At 43.8% G+C, this 14,395-nt stretch overlaps 1 protein-coding gene across 2 annotated transcripts in view; it reads right to left on the minus strand.

Annotated features, from left to right (window-relative positions):
• The window catches only part of TXNRD1 (thioredoxin reductase 1), a 39,272-nt gene extending 36,856 nt beyond the window's left edge, over window positions 1-2,416 (minus strand). The window contains exon 1 of one of the 2 annotated variants that reach the window (XM_054053231.1): window positions 2,341-2,416. In XM_054053231.1, the coding sequence (XP_053909206.1) occupies window positions 2,341-2,410 (70 nt within the window). In that variant the 5' untranslated portion in view covers window positions 2,411-2,416. Of the gene's footprint in view, window positions 1-2,182; window positions 2,202-2,340 lie in introns of those variants that run through there. The other variant, XM_009561980.2, reaches the window with a different exon arrangement.
• Between the last annotated feature and the right edge of the window lie 11,979 nt (window positions 2,417-14,395).

Consider the following 14,395-nt stretch of genomic DNA (forward strand, 5'->3'; position numbering starts at 1 on the left):
ATCCATCGGCACGCAACCATGCTGGAAGCAAAGCTGCCTATATGCTGAAACATAAACCTTGACGTCACAGTTTAAACCAACTTTCCTGGAGAAATTACTTTAAGACACTACCAGAGTTGTAGAACGGGCAGCAGGGAGTATTAATATCTTAAATAGAAAAATCAAAGATAGAGCAGAGCATGTAAACCCAAGCCCAAATAATATGTTCTTTTAAGTCATCTAGCCTAAATGAGTCAGCTTCACAAAGCTGAAGATCATTAATTTCCATGGCTTAATTTCTGAGTTTGTGTCAGCAGATACATTGTTGTCCAGAGGAAGGAGGTTTGGGTGTAACTCCATAGCAGTCTACTCTGCCCCAGACTCTGTGCCTAGTTTTGGCTATCTGTTTCAAACCCAAATCAGGAGTTTCTAAATCGTCATGTTGCGGTGGTGGCATTAGGTAAGGGAACTGTTGTGGGTTAATCCTAGACAGTCTCAGGGCACTGCGCTTCCCCTGAAAGTACAATGACAAGTAGACTCTCTTGACAGTAGTTTGAGTTCACTTTTTTTCCAGTCCTTCCTCTTAGGGTCAGGAAACATCCAGTGCTTCCAATGCCAGGCTTTTAACTCAGGCTGGAACTTTTTATGTTGGTATAATTGAAAGATACTAAGCAATATAGAGCCATAACGATAACCCTGTTTCATGAGTTTAAACTGTTATAAACTTCATCTTCATGTTCATGAACTCCCGCTGTGCTCCTGCCTCACACAAATTCCCACTGCACAGGCATCTTTATTCTTTGTTTGCCAAGTTTCTGACAATTTACACTCTGCACAATAAGACTTAAAATACTATATAATACTTTAAAGTAACCAAGGTGCTTTAGCTTCAACGTTCTCACATGATTGCGCATACAAAAATATCTTTAAAAACAGACCTCTTTCCCAAGGGTTTGGCAGAGCTGAAAACACTCAGTAGCACATGCTCAGTGAAATACTACATCCTAAGAGTGCTTCTTCATTTATGCAGAACTGCTGTAAAGCACCAGGTGTCGGCACAGGTTAATTTTCAGGCATTCTTTACTTCAAGTTCATTATTTCTCGATTTTATTTTTCAGTGGGTTTTAAAGACCCAGTGAGAGCATGGTTAATTCTATGTCCAAGGAGCACCAGAGACTGAAGTTCTGACTTCAACGAGGTACAAAGCTGACAGCTAAAACACAAATGTCCCCATTGCTGTTGCGGCAACGAGCTTCACCTGACAGGCAGAAATTACCTCCACGGACCAAAGGGCCATTCACTCCCATCTAATTTCAAATCTTTTTCTCTTCTCAGCGCTTGCTCACGCAAGCTGCAATATCCCTTCAGGCGGCAGCAGCAGCCTCTGCTCTGGGAACCTGCTCCCAAGACTGCAGCTTGGAAATTGCAGTCTCCTCTCTGGAGCTGCAATCTCCTTTGGGACAGCAGCTCCTGCCCTGGGGACCTGCTCCCAGCACTGTTGATTACACGGGGAGCTGCAATCTCCCTTGGGGCAGCAGCATCCCCTGCCCTGGGGACCTGATTCCAGCACTGCAGCTTGCACAGCGAGCTGCAATCTCCCTTCAGGGAGCAGGATCTGCCCGAGGACCTGCTCCCAAGACTGCAGCGTGTAAAGCGAGCTGCAGTCTCCTTCGGGCAGCAGCTTCTGCCCTAGGCACCTGCTCCCAGCATTGCTGCTAGCAAAGCCAGATGCAATTTCCCTTGGGGCAGCAGCTCCTGCCCTGGGGACCTGCTCCCGAGACGGCAGCTTGCAAGCCACAGTGTCCATTGGGGCAGCAGCTCCTGCCCTGAGGACCTTCTTCCAACTCTTCATCTTGCAAAGCGAGATGCAATCTCTGATGGCAGCACCTCCTGCCCCGGGAACATGTCCCCAGCACTTCAGGTTGCAAAGCAAGCTGCCGTTTTCCTTGGGGCAGCATCTCCTGCCCTGGGGACCTGCTCCCAGCGCTGCTGCCCGCACAGCCCCAGCTCCCGGGTCCGGTCCCCGCACTCGCACGGCGCAGCATCTCCCCTCGCTCCCTCCAGCGAGATGCTGCGCGCAGCCCTGCCCAGACCCGCCGCCATCCACCTTGGCCTCAAATAAAGCCAGACAGGATTAAAACCAAGCGTCGGAGGTTGCGTTTGGCAACGCGTAACTAACACACGCCGCCGGATCCGCGCTCACCCCGGCTGGAGGGAGGCACATCGAAGTTGTTTCGCCGCGCGGTTCTCCCGCATGAAGAAGGCAGGGAAGGGGTGCCCGGCCGGGATGCGCCCTGCTCCGACTTCCCTGAGGGGGGTTATCGGGAAAACGAAGTCATTGCCGCTCCCCCCTCCCCGTACCTGCCGGGTGCCGCCGCCCCGAGCCGGGCGCCTGCCGCACCGCTTTGCTCTTTCTCAGCGCGCTGCCCATGGCGCTGCCGCCCCCGCCCCGCGGCGCCCCCTGCCGGCCGCTCTGACCCCCGCCGCCACCCCGAGGGGCGCGCCCCCTGCCGGCCGGGAGCGCTGGGGAGCGGGGAGGGAGAGAGGAGTCCTTAATAAAAGACCAAACTCTCAAATAGTCTTAAGGACGGGAGGCCATCCAGAGGGACAGGCTGGAGAAGTGGGTCTGTGAGAACCTGAGGAGGTTCAGCAACACAAGTGCAAGGTCCTACAGCTGGGTCGGGGCAATCCACATTTTCAATACAAGCTGGGGAATGATGTGATTGTGAGCAGCCCTGCAGAGAAGGACCTGGGGGTGCTGGTGGATGAGAAGCTCGACATGAGCTGGCAATGTGCACTCCAAGCCCAGAAGGCCAACCCTGTCCTGGGCTGCATCAAAGGAAGCATGGCCAGCAGGGAGATGGAGGGGTTTCTGCCCCTCTGTTCCTCTCTTGTGAGACCTCATCTGGGGTATTGTGTCCAGTTCTGGAATCCTCAACATAAGAAGGATATGGAGCTGTTGAGACAACTCCAGAGGAGGTCTACAAAGATGATCAGAGGGCTGGAGCACCTCTTATATGAGGACAGGCTGAGAGAGTTGGGGTTGTTCAGCCTGGAGAAGAGAAAGCCCCAGGGAGACCTTATAGCGACCTTCCAGTACCTGAAGGGGCTACAGGAAACCTAGAGAGGGGCTATTCATAAAGGCTTGTAGAGATAGCATGTGGAGCAATGGGTATAAACTGGAGAGGGACAGATTTAGACTAGACATAAGGAGGAATTTCTTCACCATGAGAGTGGTGAGGCACTGGCACAGGCTGCCCAGGGAAGCTGTGGCTGCCCCACCCCTGGAGGTGTTCAAGGCCAGGTTGGATGGGGCCTTTGGCAGCCTGATCTAGTGGGAGGTGTCCCTGACCATGGCAGGGGGGGTTGGAACTGGGTGATCTTTAAGGTCCCTTCCAACGCAAACTATTCTATGATTCTATGACTGTGAAATCAAGTTTTACTCAAATATTACAGCAAGAAAGAAAACAAATGATTACTAGTGATCAATAACAAGTTAACAGCAACAGCCTGTGAAGGCAATGTAGTTAATCATTACCATAAGAGAATAGGTATAGTGATTAAGATATATCACTATATCAATTGCTTTCTTATCATCATCCAGATCCACAGCCGCTGGGGGGGGGGGGGCTTTCTTTTTCTCAGTGAGGATTTGGAGAGGCTATCTCAGCAATTGGGAACCCCATGCAGTGTGTCCACTGGTGGGTGAGGTTGCTGGAGGGAGGCTTAGCTTTTATACCATTGAACAAACAACTTAAATCACCCCAAAACCGCAGTCTCTGGCCCCAGCTGCTTACTGCCTCTCTTTCTCATGCTTTCTTGCACCAAGAATAGCACAGCACAATCACACTGCTTATAAAACACTTCTTCACACTCTTATGTATTAAGAATGGCACAGCACAATACTACTGATAATATTAGTGTGAAAAGTTAGACTGAGCAGTACACATAGCGATGCAATATGAATCATCCATGGGTGACCCACATTGCTCTACGCCTGTCTATCAGGCCCTGTCACCTCAGGAGGTGCTTTAGAAATATTTTTTTCTCATAATTAGTGGTCATTTGAAGAAATCTGTATATAAAGAAGACACTCTAACTGACATGAACTGTGTGAGTCTGATGAGACTTATCACTGTGCTCCCTTCAGAGCTCTGGACATTATTTGTCATCTTTATCGTGCAGCGCTACCAGGGTTGCGGCCCCATTGTGGTGGCTTTCACAGGAATATGTGGCAAAAGGAGTCCATACCAAGAAGAATTTCTGGCGTAAACCAAGAAGACATACAGAGTGAGATGAAAGCCATGACCCTATAAACAAACCATAAACCTGCACCCAAGTGGCTGCTGTTATTGTCAGCTCAAATTTGAATTTTCTTCACTCTTCATGTGGGAGCATGTTGTTATATCAAATATGGCCATCTATCTGATCTGTATTCTCACCTATGGCATCCCTGGAGGTGTTCAAGAGCAGGTTGGATGATCTAATGGAAGGTGCCACTACCCATGGCTATTCCAAGAGAGTTGGAACTGTGTGATCTTTAAGGTCCCTTCCAACCCAACCCCTTCTCTGATTCTACGAAATACCAACATTTGTTTGAAAGGTTTTAAAAACCCACTAAGCCATTTATGATTTTGATGGATGGATCTTCCTCTCAGTTGTACAGATTGACTGTGGAGTGTGAGGGCTGTGGTAACACTGAAGCACTGCGACAAAATGCATGCTACAGGCTCGGGAGCCCTTAGTCCAATTCCTAACATAGCCATCAGGCTGCTCTGTGGTCCTGCGGAACTCACTCATGCTCAGTATCCCTCAGTGTAAGATGTAAATGTCATGTCTGTTGATCCTGTAGCCCCTTCTAAGCTGTGATTATCTTACTAACAGTTTTAGTACAGGACCCTAACCACATCAGCTCTCAGTACTCTGCCACAAAAGTAATAATGAGTGACAACGAAGGACAAAAGAAATAACAGCTTTGAGCCTTTTGAGCTTTAAGAGGTATTGCCTCCCCACTCTCCACTTTTTTTTTTGCATAGAGGACTTCAGCAATTCCTGTTTCTGGTGCTGTATTACTCTTCCACTCTGCAGTGATGTCTCCAGTGTCAGCTGGAGTTTCTAATAGCAAAAAAAATACAACTTAACTTAAGACTGTGAGTGGAAAAAAGGCTCTGAGCTCACTGTGGGAGTGATCACTGAGATTTTCGAAATTATGTCTTCAGTATAGACACCTATAACAGCAAAAGTTATTACAATAATGAGGATAATAATAGTTACGGGCACCTGGGGATTATTATAGCTTCAGAAATAAAGTTATTGAAATAATTTGCTGAACAAGCTTAGGGAAGGACTCTATTCCGCCAACTCCCCTCTCAATATTTTCATTAAATGAGGACTACCAGCTGGCAATTCAGTCAACTTGAGAAAAATCATGTGTAAAAAAACCACCTTGGAGTGCTGTTATTGTTCTTGAAATTGTTCATAATGTTTTATTTTGCTCATTGTTTTGCAATTACGTTCTAATCACATTTCCTTTCATTAAAAAATTAAGAAGGTTTTGTGTCGCTGTGGTGAAGATTCATTGGAGCAGTGGAAAAGATAAAGTCCTACATTTGATATGTTTTGTAAGTTTGAAAGCCAGTGCATCCAAAAATCATAATTAACCAAGGTCATTTATAAGCAAAGGGCCTGTCACTACAGAACAGAATCTTGATGCTGCACCCAAAGACTGGCATTCATTTTCACCTCCTTTACCCCACTCCTCCAAATCTGTTACTTCTTCCTACAGTTTTTCTGGCCCAAATCACCTCTTACATAAGTTACTACATCTCCTCACAAACACTACCTTCAAGCCACTCAAAGTATAGCCTAATAACTTATGTTACTTAACTCTTATTTTCATCAGACCACTCCTGATCTTGGCCTTTTAAAAGATAACTCCTTTTCCATTTTTCCACAGGCTTTATGCTTTGTCTGAATCACAGGTTCTGATCAACTCCAAGGTCCTATAAAACTCTTTCATTTTGGCTGACTTACTCCTATTATTTTGCCAGATCATCCTCTCTCTGGTTTTATCCACTTCTTTCTTCAGTTCGTGAACTTCTCCACAGAGGTCTTTTGTTTGCTTTTACGGTGTTCCCCATGTTAAATCCTTTTTCTGTATAAATCTAAATGCCCTCTTTCTATTTTACATAGAAATTGCATTTATATGAGGATTATGAAAAGCCAAGTACATCCATTTATCTTGTAATTTATTCTTAGTTGACTGAACTGCACACACTCGTACACGAAGACCAGCGTTGGACCACTGAAATGTAAGCAGAATATAATGACAAGAAAAACAGAAAGAGAAAGGAAGAGGATGGAAGAAAAATGTGGTATATTCCAGTTATTACTAATGTGATCTCCTGATGTCTTGTCTGTATGTTATAGACTTTTTTCCTCAGTCTTTGCCTTTCTCTTCCTGTTTAGACTCTTTGGGAGGGAGATTTATCTTCCTCTGTGTTTAGAAAACGCTTGACATTTCAATTTCTACTGCTGTCCTCTTCACAAATAATCTTCATGCTGTCCTTTTCCAGTAGCAAGGACACACGTAGGAGAGCAGTCTTCAGGATCATAAAGCTGAAGGACACCCTGGATCCTGTAATATCTCCTTGACACAGACACCAACTTGGGTACTGAAATCACTTGGAGACTGAAAGCCTGTTTCAGTCTTATTCCAAAACATTGATTTAAATATGGTTTGAGTTTGCTTGTTTGTCTGTTAGTTCAATTTATATGAAAATTTAGTGCAGATCTTCAGAACAGCAAAACAGCAAAGAGTGTTTCATTAGAAATATCTGTAGAACAAAGGCAAGTCTTGAAAATCTGTCTCACTGCACCCTGTTTTCAATATTGGGCTGTCATAAGGCATAGATTGCATAAGCTACCAGTGTTGGAATTAAGAGATCAGCCGAGATAAATTTGCTTAAGGTGTAAAAAGTCTATAAAATACTTGAACAACTAGTAAAAACAGTAAGTACCTTAAGATATTAACTGATAATGTTCTTCGTAAAGATGAAGTGTATGGTGTTTCACTCTGTCTTGAACTCTCAAATAAAGGTATTTTTTGCAAACTTATTTGGTGCATGATAGCTGCTGAAGAACCCTGTAATAGAGATGTGATAATCTAAATGGTATGTCAATGGGACCAATTCCTCAGCTGGTTCTGAGATAACTGATTCCCAGTTCCCTGTGGCCATTATAAGAGTGATCATTAAAATAATACCAAAATTTCTGTTCCCACAAGTATTTTCTATATATTCATTCTATATACAGACTAGTAGGAAAGCTGTCTCAATAAACAAAGAATCCACAGTGCCACCTTCTTATAAAGTACAGAATTCTTTGTACTGAATGCAAGATCACCTAAATATTAGTTATTATTAATGCTAACACAGTACTTCAATTTTCAGAATATTAATGTCATTGAAATACCATCAGTCATTTTTGCAAGCTTAGATTCATCTTACTCTACGTCAGCCACCTAAAATTTGGTCTCTTGTATAAGGTCTTGATCTAAGCTCCTTCTGTAGACAACAGAGAAAGACAGGCACGTGCAGAGGTAACTCATCCTTCTGAAGACAGACACTTCTATAGAGTGGACCTATCCCTAGCCTTTAGTTTGGAGAAATTAAAGTAAGAAGGAACTCTGGCGTTCACGTTGAAGTTGACAGGAGAAATCTGTGTCTTGCCTGCACTGCAAATGTGACGGTGTTTCTCAGCATCTTAGTGACAGTTAAGAAGCACAGTTTAGATCCACCCAGTGCTACAGATTCTAAGAGGACAATTTTGGTTTAGTGATGCCACTGACTCAGTGATAACATACGTAGGCCTTAGAATCAATACAGTTTGGAATCCCATATAATCACCTCTACAGGAAGGAAACTACAAATACTAACAAGTGCCACAGCCTCTGGAAACCACTGATACTTCTAGGAAAGCCCTGAATTCCTCCAGTCACACCAAGCAAAACCGAGTAATCAAATTCATTACCATTGTGCAATTCAATATCGACAGAAAGTGAGGACATAGGCTTTGTGAAAAAATCTTCATGATACAATGCAAAATTCACTTCTGTAGTCCTCCAGAGCTCTTCCTCTGTAACACCAGTATATCAGCACTGACAGCCTGAGGGCTCAAACTTACTCAAACTGTAACTTTGTAATCAGAACCGAACTGGGCAATAGTCCACATACTCTCACTTCCCATCTTCATCTGACCTGCCTTCTGTGCTCCCTCTGCAGTACGCAAAACTGAGCTGTAATGGAACTCAGCTTTCCCGCCCAGGGGAGATGTGGGGTTTCACTGCACAGCCATTAAGGAGCTGCTTGTCCTCTTGCACCGTAGAATTAAATAAGACATCTTTCACCATACTTATGCTACTGAGAAATTTCAATTCCATGCACAGCTAACAGGAAGAGAAAATCCAAAACACATAACCATAGAATACAGCTGAATGCAGATGATAACAAACAAACCCACATGAACAACACTTGCAAATGTGGCATAGATTAATCTACAAAAAAAAATAAGATAAAACTTTACTAGAGCTGCTCAGGCTTTTCGTTTTATACTTTGTATCACATGTCATAAGGTTTGAAAAAGCTAAGTGATTTCATCCTTTTCTATTTAAAATAAGCATTGATTTTTTTTTTCTCTGTGTTTCAAAAAGTGCCCAAACCAATACAAATGTTTTTTGTCCAGGAGGCTATAAAGGCACAAATGTAAAGCAAGTCTCCTGTAAGACTGCATCTCAAAACTTTGTTGAAAACAAAGCACAGAAGATATTGTTATAGCTTCACCTCCACTGTTGCTGTGTTATTCATGGACAAGTTAGAGGCTTCTGCCAAGATCTGTACTAATCCTTCAAGAGGTTCTGTCTGGACCATCATCTTGCACGTGCACTTTGAAGTTCTTTGTTGCTCTTGTGGAATGTTTATACTTGATGTTTTAGACATGTTTTAACATATAAATTATCTGATTACAAGTCAGTTCTGCTGCAGGTAAATTTCAAAGGGAGTGCTGCTGGCCACACTTAACCCCACCTGGCTGTGATTAACTAGCACATCTAAACTCCAAGCAGTATCTTTGAATCTGCTTGCTTGGCTCCCTACTTCACTGGTGAAAACAATAAGTTGATTTTTCTTTTATCTAAAGGAACAAGACTGCCTATCTCTGCCTATCTCTCTTAGCTCCCCCAATAACTTTTGAAACACTAGCTAATTTTAATCAAATTTACTTACTGGAATATGTCTCAACATACTACATTTCTGTGAAAGAAAGGCAGTTGTAAAGGCTCAAAAATTAGTTCACCTCTTATTAGAGATTGCACACAGGAGCTTAGTCTCAAGAAGCCTTCAGGAAACGGCTTTCTTTGTCACTTGTTAGCTGTGGTATTCTTACTTCTCCTGTTCTAATATCTAAGCTATTCACAGTTCAGCTCAAAGTAGGAAAGTAACATTGCTACTGGTTCAGCAGATAGGGAATTGAAGCAGTATGATTAAAATTCAGACCCTCAAAGGTATTTACGCACCTCTCATGCATCTCACGTAATGGCCTGGATTTACAGTAGTTTGCTCAAGGTCATACAAGAAGCATACACTAGGCCTGCCTGTGAATTGAATCCAAGCCTGCACCTTGCTTTTTGGGCCATACTTCCCAAATGAGCTGTAGGAATTTCAGAATCATGCTCTAGCCTCCTTGGCTGGATACCAGAGTCTGCCATGAATAAACATATCTTTCGGTCCTCATGGTGTGGATATCGAAGCTGGCTACTATTCTAGCTCTGCCTCTCAAGCGTACTGTCACCATACAGACCCAACATGATTCCATTTCAGATCTGAGGGACCACACAGCATGAAGACCACCTGAGCACCTAGTTCCTTCCAAATGTAGCAGAAATTGTACTGTTAAAGGGGCAGTACTACCTAAAAGCAAGGCACACTTGGGTATCTAAAGCGTTTTTCAACACAAGTGAGAGCTACTGATCCTTGGAAAGATGAAAAATGTTCTGAATTTCAATTAATTCTAACTGATCTCATCCTACGGTTACTTGGTTAATCACCTATACCTAATTTCTTCTGGATTTCTGCATTCAATCATTTTTCACATAGCATTGCCTGACTCTGCAGCATGTTCCAAGTATGTTCTAATACAAATGCTCTAATCTAAAAGAGAAAAAAAAAAAAGAGATAACAATCATTAGGAAGATCGCTATTAAGAATGAAAATAAAATCCTGAAGTACCACAGAGTTCACAGTTTGACAACAGACCTATTTCCTGCTGTTACACTCAGAACTTCACAGCAATGAAAACTCTGAAGAACGTTAGACGAATCCCCAGCAATGCACTACAGCAATGCACTACAGTTATATTTATACAAAAAAAAGCAATTTTTTTTACTTCAAGCATGGAACTTTCCACATGGCAGGGTCCAGGGCACAAGTAAGGCACATTTCCAAGCAGGCATATATAGAATCATAGAATCATCGAATAGTTTGGGTTGGAAGGGACCTTAAGGATTATCTAGTTCCAACCCCCCTGCCATAGGCACGGACACCTCCCACTAGATCAGGTTGCCCAGGTCCCCATCCAGCCTGGCCTTGAACACCTCCAGGGATGGGGCATCCGTAACTTCCCCGGGCAGCCTGTGCCAGTGCCTCACCACCCTCATAGTGAAGAAATTCCTTCTTATACCTAGTCTAAATTTGACCCTATCCAGTTTATTCCCATTGCTCCTCATACTAACACTACAAGCCTTTGTAAACAATCCCTATCCAGCTTTTCTGTAGCCCCTTCACGTACTGGAAGGTCACTATAAGGTCTCCTTAGAGCCTTCTCTTCTCCAGGTTGAACAACCTCAACTCTCTCAGCCTGACCTCATATAAGAGGTGCTCCAGCCCTCTAATCATCCTCGTAGACCTCCTCTGGACCTGTTCCAACAGCTCAATATCCCTCTTATATTGAGGATTCCAGAACTGGACACAATATTCCAGACAAGGTCTCACAAGAGAGGAACAGAGGGTCAGAAACCCCTCCCTCTCCCTGCTGATCACACTTCTTTTGATGCAGCCCAGGACATGGTTGGCCTTCTGGGCTGTGAGTGCCCATTGCCAGCTCACGTCGAGCTTCTCATCAGTCAGCAAATATATCTGTTCTGGTTTAAAGAAGCATACTCATTTGCCTCTGATAGCTTTCTTAGCTAACAGCTACTAAGCAGCACAGAAGATATCTCTTTTGAGAATTTCTGATGCAAAATGACAACCTCATCAGATAGATCACAACCTCATTAAACTCTCTGCCATCATACTGCAGTTGACTCCACCTGCTCTTCACCACTCCTCCCTTCTTTTTGTATAGACAGAATTTGAGCTGTTCTCAATGGAGAGACAGATGAGGTACAGACTATGAGGAACATACTGCAGACTAGAGAAATTCTAAATGAACCTGGAGAATATAAAATCTCAATGACATGATGGGGAATTTGAGAGTGTAATTGATAAGCAACTAGATAACAAAGCAACAAGCATCACACAAGATGATTTATCAAGGTTCACACAAGACACTCCTGATATTGTACAGAGCAGAGATGCAGATCAGACATGTTGAAATACACCTTTTCAGGATAGACACTATGACTAGAACATGCGATGTGGCAAATATGTATGGAGCTTGAGAATGTCCTTAGCATATGGATAAAATAAAAAACCAATTTAAGTCTGCATGATAATTGCACGTGACAGAAACTGTGACTTATGAAGGAACACAAAATGTATGTAAATGGCAGTGCTGGCTTGGATTCCCTGGCTTCAGTCAGCTGGCAAGTTTAACCACTGAGCACTGTTCTGTCACCCCTAACAGTGAACACTTGTTACCACTATGCAATCTTCAAGAAAAGCATTGAGTAAAGTAAGTGGGTAAGCAGTTTTTCAATCAATACAACACTTATAAATGCCAGCAAAAACACCACAGGAGAAAAAATATTTTTGTTCTACATTTGAAAGCTATGCGGCAGAAAGACTTAAGGCCTGTGCTTCCAAGGAAAGATTCAAAACATCAATTAGCTGCTCAAAAAAAGGACATTGTCTGCTGCTCTTTGCCCTGGGGAACCTGCACACTGGTCAGCATTCATCTTTCTATCCACTTGTGAAATTCTGGGCTGAGATGAGAGAATCCATCCAAGGATCTTAAAACTGCACAGCAAGACAAATAGGGAGTTGTCACAGTATTATACGTAGTGAACACAAGCTATAAAACGGATCAAGAGGAAAATGCATTCCCTAAGGCCCCAAACTTGGTGAGTGTTCTTTCACTACTTTACATCTTCCAGACATTTTCAAAAAATTAACTAATTACTGCTCACAGTACCCACAAGGCAAAATTAAGCTGCATATAGCATTTGCACTAAAAACCTGAGACCATACAATATTTGTCCCATTTAGTGTTTCGGTTTAAACTCAAAACAGTCCAACTACATGGACATTTTGAGTCAATCTGAATCTTTATGATATATTGAAACATATGAAACTAAAGCTGTTAAGTGAAACCAAGTGGGAATATCTAAGGCTGAGTTTTGCTTTGTTTAAATCCAAATGCCAGAAGAAAGCTAGGCGATGAATGTACTGTATTTATCAGGTATTAACCAGAAGGAAAATGCTGGCAGAGTCCATTGTGAAACATGAGTTTCATATCCGTTCAGGTAAAATAATTAAGACTCTCAAATAATTAAGAATGACTATAGATTATAAAGAATTGCATGAAACAAAATTCTTCTTGCTACCTCCATTCTGGAGACTGAACATATATGTGTGTTGCTGGCTAGTGCGTGGAATGTCTTTATCTGCCTCCATCTAGAAGAAAAAACTTCTCTCAGATTCTAGCGAATGGCAGGAATGGTGTATTATGAAGTGTTTCATACAAACGCTTCATGAAAGGTGTTTATAAATCTCAGTGGAGAAGTCAGTCCAACTATCATCTTTACCCAGCAGCCCATATTTCTTCAGAACAAAGCCTAGAAGAGGAAGGAAAATGTGTTCTCCAGGCCCGGTATCACCAGTGGGAAACAATCCTTTCAGGTTTGCAGTAAGATTTTATTTCTGTAGTGGGAAGAGGCAACATAGGACTGCAGAATCTCTTTCTCCAGATTTTGTTCCACCAAATGGCTGGTTGGGGCCTAGGTCCCAGGGGCTATACTCATCGAATGACAGAATTGTTAAGGTTGGAAGGGACCTTAAAGATCATCCAGTTCCAATCCTCCTGCCAAGGGCAGGGACACCTTCCACTCAATCAGGTTGCTCAAAGCCTTATCCAGCCTGGCCTTTAACACCTCCAGGTATGAGGCATCCACAACTTCTCTGGGCAACCTGTGCCAGTGTCTCACCACCCTCACAGGAAAAGAATTTCTTACTAATATCTAACCTAAATGCCTCCTCTTTCAGCTTAAAACCGTTACCCCTTGTCCTATATCTGCACTCCCTGACAAAGACCTCCCACACCAGCTTTCCTGTAGGCCCCCTTTAATTACTGGAAGGCTGCTATAATGTCTCCCTGGAGCCTCTCTAGGCTAAAGAAGCCTAACTCTCAGCCCGTTCTCGTAGGGGAGGTGCTCAAGCCCTCTGATCATCTTTCTGGCCCTCCTCTGGACTCGCTCTAACAGATGCATGTCCCTCCTGTATCCGAGTGCTCCAGAGCTGAATGCAGTACTCCAGGTAAGGTCTCAGAATCAACCTCCCTCGACCTGCTGGTTACCCTTCTCTTGATGCAGCCCAGGATACAGTTGCCTTCCTGGGCTGCACACACACATTGGCAGCTCATGTTAAGCTTCTCATCCACCAGTCCCTCTCTTCAGGCTGCTCTCAATCCACTCTCTGCCCAGCCTGTATTTGTGCTTGGGATTGCCCTGACCCAGGTGCAGGACCTTTCACATGGCCATGTTGAACTTCATGACGTTCATTCATGCTATGTAAGGACAGGACTTGGACTCGATGATCCTTCTGGCTCCCGTCCAACTCAGGACATTCTATGATTTCTTCTCAGTCTATGTAAGACATAGGAAGGCAACCAAAGTCACCACAGATGTAACATGTTTTCCTTTCAAAGGATGAACCCAGATGGAGCTGTCAGACAGCTGAGAAACCTCTTGACCTACAAAAACAGCACCTGTCCTACTGACAGTAGACTCCTACCACTGAATTGATCTGGGGAGAAGACAGGGGCATAGAATCGTAGAATGGTTTGGGTTGGAAGGGACCTTAAACATCATCCAGTTCCAACTCCCTGCCCTGGGCAGGGACACCTCCCACTAGATCAGGCTGCCCAAGGCCCCATCCAACCTGGCCTTGAACACCGCCAGGGATGGGGCAGCCACAGCTTCCCTGGG

This window comes from Cuculus canorus, chromosome 1 (assembly GCF_017976375.1).
Source record: "Cuculus canorus isolate bCucCan1 chromosome 1, bCucCan1.pri, whole genome shotgun sequence".
NCBI classification, from domain to species: domain Eukaryota; kingdom Metazoa; phylum Chordata; class Aves; order Cuculiformes; family Cuculidae; genus Cuculus; species Cuculus canorus.